At 35.1% G+C, this 15,039-nt stretch overlaps 2 protein-coding genes across 2 annotated transcripts; one reads left to right on the forward strand and one right to left on the reverse strand.

The window, feature by feature from the left end:
• Positions 1–1,400: 1,400 nt before the first annotated feature.
• On the reverse strand, positions 1,401–7,266 carry LOC109140071 (protein CEBPZOS). The gene is made up of 4 exons (XM_027284684.1): positions 7,132–7,266; positions 2,569–2,683; positions 2,439–2,483; positions 1,401–1,873 (listed from the first exon to the last, which is right to left on the reverse strand). The coding sequence occupies exons 2-4, from the start codon at positions 2,681–2,683 to the stop codon at positions 1,791–1,793; spliced, it is 243 nt and encodes an 80-aa protein (XP_027140485.1). The 5' UTR covers positions 7,132–7,266; the 3' UTR covers positions 1,401–1,790.
• Positions 7,267–11,502: 4,236 nt separating this feature from the next.
• Positions 11,503–13,827, forward strand: LOC104939834 (forkhead box protein A2). The gene is made up of 2 exons (XM_019265735.2): positions 11,503–11,729; positions 12,617–13,827. The coding sequence occupies exons 1-2, from the start codon at positions 11,634–11,636 to the stop codon at positions 13,715–13,717; spliced, it is 1,197 nt and encodes a 398-aa protein (XP_019121280.2). The 5' UTR covers positions 11,503–11,633; the 3' UTR covers positions 13,718–13,827.
• Positions 13,828–15,039: the final 1,212 nt, after the last annotated feature.

Below are 15,039 nucleotides of genomic sequence, written 5' to 3' on the forward strand. Positions count from 1 at the left end.
GGACTTTTTTTCCCCCTAAAATTCTGACTTTTTCCCCCTGAAATTATGATTTTTTTTCTTGAAACACCGATTTTTTTCCTTAAAATTCTGATTTGTTTTCCTTAAAATTCAGGGTTTTTTCCCTCAAATTCTGATTTCTTTCTTAAAATTTAGATTTTTTTTTCTTCAAATCCTGATTTTTTTCCCCCCTAAAATTCTGACTTTTTTTCCTGTGAAATTATGATTTTTTTTTCTTAAAATTCTGTTTTTTTTCCTTCAAATTTAGATTTTTTTTTTCTTAAAACAATGATTTTTTTCCTTAAAATTCTGATTTGTTTTCCTTAAAATTCATTTTTTCCCCTCAAATTCCGATTTTTTTCTTCAAATTTAGATTTTTTTTCTTCAAATTCTGACTTTTTCTCTTAAGATTCAGATTTTTTTCTTTCAAATTCTAAATTTTTTTCCCCCAAAAATTCTAACTTTTTCCCCCCTGAAATTATGATTTTTTTTCTTAAAATGCTGATTTTTTTTCTTAAAATTTTGATTTTTTTCCCTTACAATTCAGATTTTTTTTCTTTAAACACCGATTTTTTTTTCCTTCAAATTCTGATTTTTTTCCCTTAAAATTCAGTTTTTTTCCCCCTCAAATTCTGATTTTTTCTTAAAATTTTCATTTTTTTTTCTAAATTTTTTGCCCCCTGAAATTATGATTTTTTTCTTTGAATTCTGTTTTTTTTTTTTTCTTCAAATTCTGACTTTTTTTCCCCCTAAAATTTGGACTTTTTTCCCCCTGAAATTATGATTTTTTTTCTTCAAATTCAGTTTGTTTTCCTTCAAATTCAGATTTTTTTCTACCTAAAATTCGGACTATTTTCTCTTAAAATGATTTTTTTTCCTTAAAATGCTGATTTTTTTTCTTAAAATTCAATTTGTTTTTCTTTCGATTTTTTTGAATTTCTGATTTTTTTCCTTCAAATTCTGACTTTTTTCCCCCTGAAATTATGATTTTTTTTTCTTAAAATTCTGTTTTTTTTTCTTAAAATTTAGATTTTTTTCCCCTTAAAATTCAGTTTGTTTTCCTTCAAATTCTGATTGTTCTCTTTCAAATTCTGACTTTTTTTCCCCCTGAATTATTTTTTTACTTAAAATTTAGATTTTTTCCTCCCATAAAATTTCTGACTTTTTTCCCCTCAAAACTCAGACTTTTATGACCTTTTCAAGCTTTATTGTATAGAGACAGCTGAAGAGTGACAGGAATGTAGAGAGAGACAGTTGTGAATGACATGCAGGTCAGATTTGAATCCTGGGCCGCTGCAGCAAGGACGGAGCCTTAAACATATTTTCTTTCATAAATATTTTAAGTGTAATATAAATGTTGTACGTGTCAGTAAATCTTAAAAGTGAAGAAAAGACGAGATGAATTCAGACACTTTGACATTTTATTCAGTTTGCTGGATACCAGCTTTGTTCAAACTTCTCCACAGAGACAAAAATCATTTTTCTAAATAACCGTCTTCAGCTCAGCAGCTTCAGATCTTCTCGGCCGTTCTCTGTAGAGAAACATGAGGACGAGCGTCCTCGTCTGTTAACTCTTCCTGTCTGTCCCTGCAGGCCTGAAGCAGCTGAAGTGGGAGGCTCAGCATGACGACTGGATGCAGGACACGTGAAGACGCTGCGCAGGAAGAAGACGATGTTCAACAAGAAGAAGTCGTTCAGCGGAGCGAGGACGGGAGGAAGAGGAGGGAAGACGTTCGGGAACAGGAAGAGGAAGTAGCAGCCGTCCGTCTGTCGTGGGTTTCTAACCACCGGCTTCAGTCCTGTTTGGACGCCCAGGCCTCCTGGTCTCTCTCTCGGATGCCGTAGACGCCCGCCCACTCGTTGGACTGGTAGTAAACTGAGAGGAAACAAAGAAGAGCTGCTTCAGATCAGCTGTTTGACTCGTTAACCATCTGAAGACCAGCCTGTTTGGACGTTGTCATGGTTACATGTGTCTCATGTGTACAGATTATTCATATCCAGACACAACAATAACAAAGAAACGTGAATGTTTGTTTAAATATGTAAACAACTTTTTCAAATCTGATTATTAAACAAAATGTTTTCTGTCTTTACTCGTCTGTTAATTATTTCCAAATGTTTCAGTTCAATGTTTAAATTAAAGATGAACTATTTTTAAAAATCTATGAAACATTTGAGGAACAAAAAATAAAATAAAAATCAGTTCGAGCATCTTAAATATGACATTTAGTGTTTTTATGTTTTGGACTTTTTTTTAAACATTTCAGGGGTCAAACTGTAAAACTAAAATAATCATTAGTGGCAGACTGATTTCTATTTTACAGCTGACAGAAAAAACAACATCCTGAGAGGATTTTCAAAATAAATCATAAATCAGCAGATTCAGGATCAAATCTGCCTGATGGTTGAAAGTTTTATAAATTTTAACAGTCTGTGCTCACCTTCCAGCACTGATGGAAACTTCCTGCTCATGGTGCTCCTGAACTCTGCAGGTCGGGGAGAAGAAACAGGAACTTTTAGAAACATTTAACAAACGTTTCCATAACCTTCAGCATGTCATGTCTTGTTCACCTGGACTGTCGTTCATCTTGTGGAACAGGCCGTACACGCCGAACACGCCCAGCAGCTCGACGGCGATCACGGCCTTCATCAGCTTCTGGGCCAGAGGAGCCAGAGAGGAAGACATCTGATACAAACACAAACAACTTTATTTACACACACACACTGATACAAACACAACTTTATTTACACACTTTTCAATTTATTTTAGCACGTGATGAAAGTAAACACGTCTACTTTTGTCTCAATCCAACTTATAAATATATTAATAATATATGTTATATATAATTTTGACTTAAACTGACTTTTAATCAGATTTTTTTTCTTGAAACACCGATTTTTTTCCTTAAAATTCTGATTTGTTTTCCTTAAAATTCAGGTTTTTTTCCCCTCAAATTCAGTTTTTTTCTTCAAATTCAGTTTTTTTCCCCCTAAAATTCTGACTTTTTTCCCCTGAAATTATGATATTTTTTTTTTAAATTCTGTTTTTTTTTCTTAAAATTCGGATTTTTTTTTCTTAAAATTCTGTTTTTTTTTTCTTCAAATTTAGATTTTTTTTTTCTTAAAACAACGATCTTTTTCCTTAAAATTCTGATTTGTTTTCCTTAAAATTCATTTTTTCCCCCTCAAATTCCGATTTTTTGCTTAAAATTTAGATTTTTTTCTTTCCCCCTAAAATTCTAACTTTTCCCCCCCTGAAATTATGATTTTTTTTCTTAAAATGCTGATTTTTTTTTTTTTAATTTTGATTTTTTTTCCCTTAAAATTCAGATTTTTTTTCTTTAAACACAGATTTTTTTCCTTCAAATTCTGATTTTTTTCCCTTAAAATTCAGTTTTTTCCCCCCTCAAATTCTGATTTTTTCTTAAAATTTACATTTTCCCCCTTAAAATTCAGATTTTTTTATTTAAAAGACCGATTTTTTTCCTTAAAGTTCTGATTTTTTTTCTTAAAATTTTGATTTTGTTTTCTTAAAATTCTGATTTTTTTTCTTCTCAAAATTCAGTTTTTTTTTCTTAAAATTTAGGGGTTTTTTTTCTTCAAATTCTGACTTTTTTTACCCCTAAAATTCTGACTTTCTCCCCTGAAATTATGATTTTTTTTCTTAAAAATTCAATTTTTTTTCCTTCAACTTCTGATTTTTTTTTCTTAAAATTCTGTTTTTTTTTCTTAAAATTCTGACTTTCCCCCCCCCTAAAATTCTGACTTTTTTTCTTGAAACACCGATTTTTTTCCTTAAAATTCTGATTTGTTTTCCTTAAAATTCAGTTTTTTCCCCCCTCAAATTCTGATTTTTTCTTAAAATTTACATTTTCCCCCTTAAAATTCAGATTTTTTTTCTTAAAAGACCGATTTTTTTCCTTAAAGTTCTGATTTTTTTTTCTTAAAATTTTGATTTTGTTTTCTTAAAATTCTGACTTTCCCCCCTGAAATTATGATTTTTTTTCTTAAAAATTCTATTTTTTTCCCTTCAACTTCTGATTTTTTTTTCTTAAAATTCTGTTTTTTTTTCTTAAAATTCTGACTTTTTCCCCCCCTAAAATTCTGACTTTTTTTCTTGAAACACCGATTTTTTTTCCTTAAAATTCTGATTTGTTTTCCTTAAAATTCATTTTTTCCCCTCAAATTCCGATTTTTTTCTTCAAATTCTGTTTTTTTTTCTTCAAATTCTGACTTCCCCCCCCCCCTAAAATTCTGACTTTTTTTCCCCTGAAATTATGATTTTTTTTTCTTAAAAATTCTGTTTTTTTTCTTCAAATTCTGATTTTTTTCTTAAAATTCTGTTTTTTTTCCTTCAAATTTAGATTTTTTTTTTTCTTAAAACAACAATCTTTTTCCTTAAAATTCTGATTTGTTTTCCTTAAAATTCATTTTTTTCCCCTCAAATTCCGATTTTTTTCTTCAAATTTAGATTTTTTTCTTCAAATTCTGACTTTTCCCCCCCTAAAATTGACTTTTTTTCCCCTGAAATTATGATTTTTTTTTTCTTAAAAATTCTGTTTTTTTCCTTCAAATTCTGATTTTTTTTCTTAAAATTCTGTTTTTTTTCCTTCAAATTTAGATTTTTTTTTCTTAAAACGATATTTTTCCTTAAAATTCTGATTTGTTTTCCTTAAAATTCATTTTTTTCCCCTCAAATTCCGATTTTTTTCTTCAAATTTAGATTTTTTTTCTTCAAATTCTGAACTTTTCTCTTAAGATTCAGATTTTTTTCTTTCAAATTCAAAATTTTTCCCCCCCTAAAATTCTAACTTTTTTCCCCCTGAAATTATGATTTTTTTTCTTAAAATGCTGATTTTTTTTCTTAAAATTTTGATTTTTTTCCCTTACAATTCAGATTTTTTTTCTTTAAACACCGATTTTTTTTTCCTTCAAATTCTGATTTTTTTCCCTTAAAATTCAGTTTTTTTCCCCCTCAAATTCTGATTTTTTCTTAAAATTTTCATTTTTTTTTCTAAATTTTTTGCCCCCTGAAATTATGATTTTTTTCTTTGAATTCTGTTTTTTTTTTTTTCTTCAAATTCTGACTTTTTTTCCCCCTAAAATTTGGACTTTTTTCCCCCTGAAATTATGATTTTTTTTCCTTAAATTTTTTTTTTCTTCAAATTTAGATTTTTTTTCTGTCAAATTCTGATTTTTTTTTTCTTAAAATTCTGACCTTTTTTCCCCCTAAAATTCTGACTTTTTCCCCCTGAAATTATGATTTTTTTCTTTGAATTCTGTTTTTTTTTTTCTTCAAATTCTGACTTTTTTTCCCCCTGAAATTATGATTTTTTTCTTCAAATTCTGTTTTTTTTTTTCTTCAAATTTAGATTTTTTTTTTCTTAAAACGATTTTTTTCCTTAAAATTCTGATTTGTTTTCCTTAAAATTCTTTTTTTTCCCCTCAAATTCCGATTTTTTTCTTAAAATTTAGAATTTTTTTCTTCAAATTCTGACTTTTTTTCTTAAGATTCTGATTTTTTTCTTTCAAATTCTAAATTTTTTCCCCCCTAAAATTCTGACTTTTTTCCCCCTGAAATTATGATTTTTTTTCTTAAAATGCTGATTTTTTTCCCTTAAAATTCAGATTTTTTTTCTTTAAACACCGATTTTTTTCCTTCAAATTGTGATTTTTTTCCCCTTAAAATTCAGTTTTTTTTCCTTAAAATTCTGATTTTTTTTTCTTCAAATTTTGATTTTTTTTTCTTCAAATTTTGATTTTTTTTCTTAAAATTCTGATTTTTTTCTTCTCAAAATTCAGTTTTTTTTCCTTAAAATTTAGGGGTTTTTTTCTTCAAATTCTGACTTTTTTTTACCCCTAAAATTCTGACTTTTTTCCCCCTGAAATTCTGATTTTTTTTCCTTAAAATTCTGACTTTTTTTTCCTAAATTCTTTTTTTTTTCCTTAAAACTTAGACTTTTATGACCTTTTCAAGCTTTATTGTAAGACGAGAGACGAGATGAATTCAGACACCTTGACGTTTTATTCAGTTTGCTGGATACCAGCTTCGTTCAAACTTCTCCACAGAGACAAAAATCATTTTTCTAAATAACCGTCTTCAGCTCAGCAGCTTCAGATGTTCTTCAGATGCACGTGCCGCTGCAGCTGCCACTACCTGAGGCACGTGCCATGGCAGCTGCCACTACCTGAGGCACGTGCCGCGGCAGATGCCACTACCTGAGGCACGTGCCGCGGCAGATGCCACTACCTGAGGCACGTGCCATGGCAGCTGCCAGTATCTGAGGCACGTGCCGTGGCAGATGCCACTACCTGAGGCATGTGCCATGGCAGCTGCCAGTATCTGAGGCACGTGCCGCGGCAGATGCCACTACCTGAGGCATGTGCCGTGGCAGCTGCCAGTATCTGAGGCATTGATTAATCTCTTAACCACTGTGTGACGCAGCTGCCACTGACCTGCAGCTGTGCGTGTGTGTATGTGTGAGGTAGGCAACTAAATAAAGTGTGAAACACATTGTTAATATAAAGAATAAATGTTTGAATGGCTGCTAGATTTGTGTTTTTCACTTTGAACCCTGAATAAAAAGTTTATTCAAAAGTGCAATGTTTTGTGTTGGTCATTTGTTTTCACTTAATTCATCTATAAAAACTGAAAATGACCATAAAAAGTGTTGAGAAATAACACCTGTCACAGGATATGACGCTTTAAATGTTGTAATTTTACCTTTTATGCTGGAACATTTCAGGTTGATTTTAGGATCGTTTTTTTAAATTAGCTTCCATACCTGACAGTCAACTCAGTGAACATGTAGAATTACTCTCTGACAAAGATGAGGTGATTAACTGAGAAAATAATGACATGTCGACATTTAAAGACTCATTTTATTCTTTAATCATTTTATTCCAACTCATTTGGACCTTTATTTTGAAAGGTCAATAATTGTTTTAATTATTATTAAAGTGAAATGATTCACAGACTGTGACTGACAGATGAACATGATCGTTGTCGAGTTAATTAAAATAATTAAAATATTATAATTAATATTTAACATTCATTCTAACGTTAGCACCGAGCTAACAGTTAGCCGCGCAGTGTTTTTATATTTTTAAACGTTTTAAACTTTTCAAACTCACCGTCAGCGTCTCAGAGCAGCTCGGCGACTCTTCAAGAACTCATGTGACCTCTGACACTAATTAAAACTAATTAAAACTAATTAATATTCACAGAGAAGCCGCGCGTGCCCTTCAGCACTTAGCAACGAGCTAACAACAGGCTAACGGCTACTTCCGGAGTACGGAAGCTCGGTGCGGACAAAAACCATCGACAACAAACAGCGACATGAAAAGAATCACAGACTGTAATAAATGTCATATTTTTCTCTAATATATTATATAATATGTTATTATTTATGTATTTATATCTTTATTTTATTAACACATAAAATAATAAAATTGATTTTGTTCAACATCCTTTAGAAAAAATACAAAATATTTATTTTATTGCTGAATTTTCATGATTAAATAAATAAGTTGCTGAAAATATTATTTATCATTTAATATCAGAATTATTCTCAAAATATTTGACTTTTTTTTCTTTGTTTTTTAAAGAAACCAATCAGTGTGTTTTACTATTTTACTACTATTCATAATAATTATAATGATATCAGCTGTCATTAGAATGATTCCAGTCTGAACTTTGATTTGTTTTTTTTATTTAAACTCCTCCTGACTCTGAATGATTTTTCACTCTGCAGCAAAGAGACAGAACATGAACAAAAATATGAGACAGTGAAATGAATCCAAAGACTGTTTGAAATGTGACAGAGGTTTTCACACACTTCTTATTTTTATTTTCTCATCATTTCTCTTTGTTAGATGTTTTTTTTTTTTTTGCAGCAACATTATTACATTAATACATTTATGATTTCCTTCAGCTGCAGTTACAGCTGATCACCTGCAGGTGTCAGCGCGTCACAAACAGCTGCTTCACCTGCAGAAACAAAGAAAATCAGAAACATGTTCATCACTGATCAGCTGTTCTCTCAGGTGAGTGAACAGCTGATCACACAGAGACTTTTACACTAGAAGACAAGTTTGTTCAAAAACATGTCAGAAAATATCATATATATATAACTTTAATGTTTCACACTCAGGAAATATAAAGACACTGATGGATTGTTGAATGAATTAGAGAGAAAGTAACATCAGCTGTCCCTGTTTTAGTTTTTAGTGAGTCGATTTATCAGTTAAATATTTTCTGACGTTTGAATCTAGACAATAATCTTCAGATTAATCCAATAATTCAAATTCAGTAACGTCAGAATCAGCTGATCTGAAATGTTTGTTTGAAGTTTCATCCGTCGAATGTAACTGAGTACATTTACTCCACAGTTCCAGAGACACATAATGACTTTTTACAGCTTTAGTTACAGATTACATTTTCCATCGTGTTGAATCTGAATATTTGTGATAAACTGAAGAATTAAGATAAAAATTCTTCAGATGAATAAATCTTCTTTTTCAGCCCCTTGGACAAGAGACAAACAGAACATGTGATTATTTATTATGTGTGCATGTCAGCTTATTAACCTGCTCATATACTATGGGTTATTATATGTATGTGAGCTTGTGATTGATGAAAAAGTTCATGCAGCTTATTATTGTATATTAATACTTGCAGTTTACTGATTATCTTTTCTTATATATTTCACGGAGCATAATAAAGTTAAAATGAGCTCAAACATTAAACATGAATGCAAACATATGATGTTTACCTCTCATAGTTTAACTCGTGAAGTTTCAGGATTTTTGACTTTTGGGTGAAATTTATGGAAAATATAAAAAGTTCATGCTGCAGTGATTTTATATGATGTTTAATTATGACGTTTAATTAGAAGCATGTGATGGTCAGTGTCTCAGTAACTTGTCATGTGACCCTGACCATCGATCACATGTCGACTTATTCCAACCTCACACTGACAGGTGCTGAAGGACTGTCAGGTGTCGTCCCGGTGTCATGACGCCACTGAAGCAGAACATTGATGGAACATTCAAGGAACATTGATGGACCAGAGAACAGCATGTTCACAGAGAAGGTCAAAGGTCAGTTCACCTGCACAGGTTACAGCACTCTGACAGAACTCTAATGAAGCTTCAAGACGTCCTCAGACTGCAGACTAACACACACACACACTAACACAGTGTTCATTTGTTTAATTGGAAATGCAATCAAATTAAATTTGATGTCATCCCTTTCTACCTTTAAAAAACTTGTAAAAACCTTTCTGTTTCGAGAATGCTTCCCTGCCTAACAAACCTAACAAAACTAACAACTATTCTGTGCTCCTTTACACCTTTCTCAGCTTATGTCCTCCTCTGTAAGTCGCTTTGGATAAAAGCGTCTGCTAAATGCAATGTAATGTAATGATGTGATTTAAATATGCAAATGAGATGATGTGTCTACACACGGATTGGTCCTGCTTGACGTCCACACGTCCTTTAATTAAGACGATCATCATTACTTTAAGTGACGCCACATAAACAGAAGTGTGTGTGTGTGTGTGTGTGTGTGTGTGTGTGTGTGTGTGTGTGTGTGTGTGTGTGTGTGTGTGAAGCTCGTAGAGACGTCAGAGATCTTCATGTTAAACTCTAAAAAAACATTTTCATCTTTCCTTGTATTGTTTCCTTTGCAGCAGTGGAGGCCTGTCCTCTTCCTCTGTCCTCTGTCCTTTGTCCTCTGTCCTCTGTCCTCTTCCTCTGTCCTTTGTCCTCTTCCTCTGTGACTCTCTGAACCACCACAGAAGATAAATATGTGGAGGACGATGTGTGTGTGCAGAGAGCACGGTGGTCCTGACGCCTCTTGTTCCTTCACCTCGGCTGTGTGTACCGTCTGTCCTGACGTCTTTTCACATTCATCACCAGGTAAATACACTCAGACCACAAACTGTCCAGGAGGAGGAGGAGGAGGAGGAGGAGGAGGGGAGGGAGGAGGATCCCCCACTGTACTCCTATCTCTGCTGCAGAACAGAAGACCAACACAAAAATCTGTGGAGAGGTTAAATTCATCCCCAGGATCGATGAAAGCTCTGACAGAACGATGAAGGTTCAAATCCATCCAGGACATACAGAGACAAAAACTTGAATTATGGATCTCTGTTTAAAAAAGCAAAAATCACTTTAAAGTAAACTTTGAAATTAAACTCATTCATCGTCTCTAATTACAAAATATATTTGATATATTTGATTTCAGACGTCGTCAGTGACGTAAAATGATTATTAAAATTATGATCCTGTTCTCCTTAAATCATTGATTTTAGTTCAAAGTGATTCAGAGAAAAAGTTATCAGATATTGTTTCAGCTGTATTAAATATATTATATATATATATATATTATATATTATATAATATATATATATTATATATATATATAATATATAATGTCGGTCATGTTTAATTAATAATCAAACATCAGATTTTATTGAGCTCACTTTGTGTGCACATTAATAAACCATTCTGAAAAAAATGTGGAAAAGAAGAAAGAAGAAGAAAGAATGAAAAGATAAGTAAGAATATTTAAATATATAATAATAAAATAGCTTCTTCTCTTGCAGGCCATATGAAACAATGTTCCCACATCTCACATCTGTAATTATGTCATTTTTCTCTGTGGGTTTATAATTATTATACTTCATTTATGAGGTTTTGCGCAGTGTTGAACTCATCAGGACTCTGCAGCTTGAATCCAACAAGCTCGGACTGATGATTAAAATCTGTCAGATAAAGTAGGAAGATCAATAACTTCAATAATTATAACTAATGACACATTAAAGTGTCACTGATGGAGCTGGTTTGAATTATTCATAAGCAGGTGAGGGTGATGGAGCTCGTGCCACCAGGATCAACCTGAAATCAGTCTGAAAACATTTGATTGACTTGTAATTAATAAATATAAATATATATGTGTATATATAAAAATATCTTTATATTAATTAACAGCATCTTCTTAAATCTTTTTTTTCCTGTTTGTTATTTTGCTGTTGACCTTTGATTTTAAAGCTGCAGTGTGAATAAATTATTATTATGTTATTATATTATTATATTATCATGTTATTAAACTTTCCTGGTTTTTAAATCATTTGAATATTCCTAACAAAGTTTTTTAAACGCAGTGAAGCGTCACAGTCTAATTAACTGATGAAATCATCTTTGTGCATTATTCTAATTAATAGTTCAGTGATGAGCTGCTGTCAGCTGTGATTGGTCCGCCGTGACCCTGACGAGGATACATGTATCCAATCAGATCAGAGTACTGAGTACTTTTACTTTAAAGTCCATGATCACTTCAGAGTACTTTTACTTTGAAGTATCGGAGTACTTCCTCCGCCACCTCATTAAGTATTCAAACATGAGCTCGAGGAGGGGCGGGCGGAGGCAGCTGATTGGCTCCTGGCTCCAGCAGCAGCTCGCGCGCAGGTGCCAGCCTCTCCTCATTGAGCTCGAGCCGTCTCCGGTGTCACAGTCCGTGTTCAGGTATGAGCCAGGCCCGGTTCTGAACGTCCAGGAGGGGAAAGCAGCGGACCGACACCGGCTGAGGACAGGTGTGTGTGTGTGTGTGTTTGGATGCTGGAGCGCGCACGATGCTGAGCGCCGTGAAGATGGAAGGACACGAACATCCGGACTGGAGCACCGGCACCGGCACCGGCACCGGGGGAGGATACTACGGAGAGAGCGAGGTCCGTGCACTTCACAGAGGGATGGATCCGAACTCAGCACCGCTGACAGATAAACATTAACATTCATAATAATCAGAATGTTTTATTTAATTCATTAAGTTTGATCTTTGTTCTAAAATGAAACATCAAAGGAGAAATCCAAACTTCATATTTTAATGGAACAAAGTTGATTTAATGAATTATTCTAATAATTAGTGTTTAAAATGTTAAATATGTTTTTATGATCTTTGAAGAATTCATGTGACAGGAACAAAGAAGATCAACATCCATCATTATTATAATGTTATTAATAAATAACCAAACACCTTCTGTTTTAATAACACAGAGGAGTTTTTAGTTTGCAGCGTTTTTATGTTTTAACAATAATAGTAATAATTTCCTTGAAAGTTTCCTGAAGAGAAATATAATAAACATAAATGAATTAGAGGGTTCAGTCTGATCTGTGACATGAAGGCCTGCAGACACATTCAGACATGAAACCAGATGAAATATGAGTCAACAGATTTATTCATTAAGGGGATTAAAATGTTGGAATATGACACTTTTAATTTAATCCGTCTCTGTAAATGAAATTATTGTTTGTGAGTAAAAATGATAGCTGCAGAGTTTTAACATGATGCAGATTAATTATTCATTGAAATCAGTTTTTAAACATAAATATTAAATATGACCTCAGATTTCTGACTTTAAGAAGCTGTGATTTATTTTTTTAAATCATTTTCATGCAAAATGAATCGAATAATCCAAAAATAATGAGAATAATCGAGACCTGCAGCCAAAAAATAATTTATAAGAGTAAACAAAAATAAAATGTTAGTTGGATTAAATGTGTTTTTAATATCAAACATCATTAATAACTCCTCCTCCTCCTCCTCTCTGTGTCTCAGTGTTACTCCGCAGGAGTCAACATGAACTCCTACATGAGCGCGCCTGCCATGACCGGCACCGGGCACATGAACGCGCACTACGTGAACCAGGTCGGGGTCAGCCACGGCTCGATGCCCGCCGGGGGGTTGTGTCAGAGCCCCGGGGCCGTGGTCCAAGCCGGAGCCGGGATAACGAGCCTCGGCGCGGGGCTGCCGCCGAGCATGAGCCCCATCAGCCCGCCGCCGTACGGGAACATGCCGGTGATGAGCCCGGTGTACGGGCAGGCGGCCTGCGGGATCCGGTCCAGGGAGCCCAAGCCGTACCGGCGCAGCTACACGCACGCCAAGCCGCCGTACTCGTACATCTCGCTGATCACCATGGCGATCCAGCAGTCCGGCAGCAAGATGCTGACCCTCAACGAGATCTACCAGTGGATCATGGACCTGTTCCCGTTCTACCGGCAGAACCAGCAGCGCTGGCAGAACTCCATCCGGCACTCGCTCTCCTTTAACGACTGCTTCATCAAGGTGCCGCGCCTCCCGGACAAACCGGGGAAGGGCTCCTTCTGGGCCCTGCACCCGGACTCGGGGAACATGTTCGAGAACGGGTGTTACCTCCGGAGGCAGAAGCGGTTCAAGTCCGGGAGGAAGCCCGACACAGGTGACAAGGAGGCGGCCGGAGGGAAGCCGGGCTCCTCGGAGGTGGGCTCGGTCAGCAGCACCAGCGACTCCGACTCCCCGCACTCCTCCTCCTCACCTCCTCCACCTCCTCCACCTCCACCTGCGGCCTCAGAGGTGAAGGCCGCCGGGGTGGAGCTCAGAGCGCACCGGGCTGACCTGCTGCCGTCCAGCCCGGTGCGCATGCCCTCCCCGCACCTGTTCTCCCACCACCACCAGCACCACCACCACCACGCGCTGCTGCTGCACGAGGCCGCGCACCTGAAGCCGGACCACTACCCCCACCACCCCCATCATCACCCCCACCACCCACACCTACTACTCCTTCAACCACCCGTTCTCCATCAACAACCTCATGTCCGAGCCGCAGCACCACAAACTGGACCCGGTGGTGCAGTACGGAGGGTACGGCTGCCCGGTGTCCGGAGCGCTGGTGGCGGCTAAAAGCGGCCTGGACCCGGGTCACACCGACACCGGCTACTACCGAGGCGTGTACACGAGACCCATCATGAACTCCTCCTGAAGCGCGCGGGACTTTTTCTACCTGTTTCCATCCGGTGTGTGTGTGTGTGTGTGTGTGTGTGTGTGTGCGTGTGTGTGTGTGTGTGTGTGTGTGTGTGTTTGTTTATGTGACACATATAAAAAAGTTTCTATAAAACAAACTGTCATGTTTATTTATTGTCTGTCAGCTGTGAGTTAATTAAAGAGTTCCTCATTAGCACTAAATGAATCATTATCAGCTGCAGGGTCACGTGATAAACTTCATTTATCTGTTTGTGTGAAAACACTTCATATAAATGTTTTATTCATTTTCCACCAAATAAATCATCTGAATTTTAGCAAAATCCAACAAATACAAAAACAATCAAACTTTATTTTATCATTAAAAAGTTCCAAATATCAATATTAATGATTATCTCTGTTAGTTTGGTTTATGACATTTATTAATGTTGAGATTTCTTAAAACATGCCGTACCTTTAAATCTGAATATTTAATGAAACATTAGAGAGAAGCTGGAAACAAAATATATATATGTGAATCAATTTTCAAAACAGTTCCTGATTTCAGGCGATCCATAAAATAAAAAATAATCAACAATTATTTCAGCTTCAAACTGAAAATTTGCTCAAACAACCTGAAGACGTCACCCAGACGTCGTCATCATCAAACGATAAATATTTAATATAATTAATCAGATTAATCAACGATGAAAGCAGCCTGAAGATAACCGACAATAATCAAAACGTTTCACTGATTTAGTTTTGTGTCACAGACACTTTACAGTTACTGTAAATTAAAAAACAGTTTCACAGCAGTTCACTGTGTTTCAGTAATTACAGAGTAACTGTGTGATAATGTCCTGTAGAAAATCACAGTAACCAAATAATGTGCTGTTACTTGTCAACAGCTGCCAGTTAATTACAGTAACGGGTTTACAGTGTGATGTTTAAATATGCAAATGAGGTGTTATCTAATGTAACACAAGACGTGACGACGTGTTGCCCAAACTTTAAAAATGTTCAGATTTGTTCCTGCACCGACGACTCGTCACCAGCTCCAAACATCATTTATCAAATGAGCTGTAGTCTGTGTTCTTCTCTAAACTAAACATCTCAAATCTGACTGACATCTCTGAGTGAAGTAACGGTAATTAACCATTAAAATAAAATCTTCAAATGTTGATTTACAAATTTAAAAACACACGACAGGTTTGTGTTCTTCAGACGCCGTGATGAGCAAATATCTTTAAATATCTTTAAATATC

This window comes from Larimichthys crocea, chromosome XI (assembly GCF_000972845.2).
Source record: "Larimichthys crocea isolate SSNF chromosome XI, L_crocea_2.0, whole genome shotgun sequence".
NCBI classification, from domain to species: Eukaryota; Metazoa; Chordata; class Actinopteri; family Sciaenidae; genus Larimichthys; species Larimichthys crocea.

Excerpts from the sequence above, each read along its gene's own strand:
- LOC104939834 (XM_019265735.2), top strand. The coding sequence starts at position 11,634 with ATGCTGAGCGCCGTGAAGATGGAAGGACACGAACATCCGGACTGGAGC. Across the intron at positions 11,730-12,616 it reads GATACTACGGAGAGAGCGAG|TGTTACTCCGCAGGAGTCAA; the intron begins GTCCGTGCACTT and ends TCTGTGTCTCAG.
- LOC109140071 (XM_027284684.1), bottom strand. The coding sequence starts at position 2,683 with ATGTCTTCCTCTCTGGCTCCTCTGGCCCAGAAGCTGATGAAGGCCGTG. Across the intron at positions 2,484-2,568 it reads CAAGATGAACGACAGTCCAG|AGTTCAGGAGCACCATGAGC; the intron begins GTGAACAAGACA and ends CCCGACCTGCAG. Across the intron at positions 1,874-2,438 it reads GTTTCCATCAGTGCTGGAAG|TTTACTACCAGTCCAACGAG; the intron begins GTGAGCACAGAC and ends GTTTCCTCTCAG.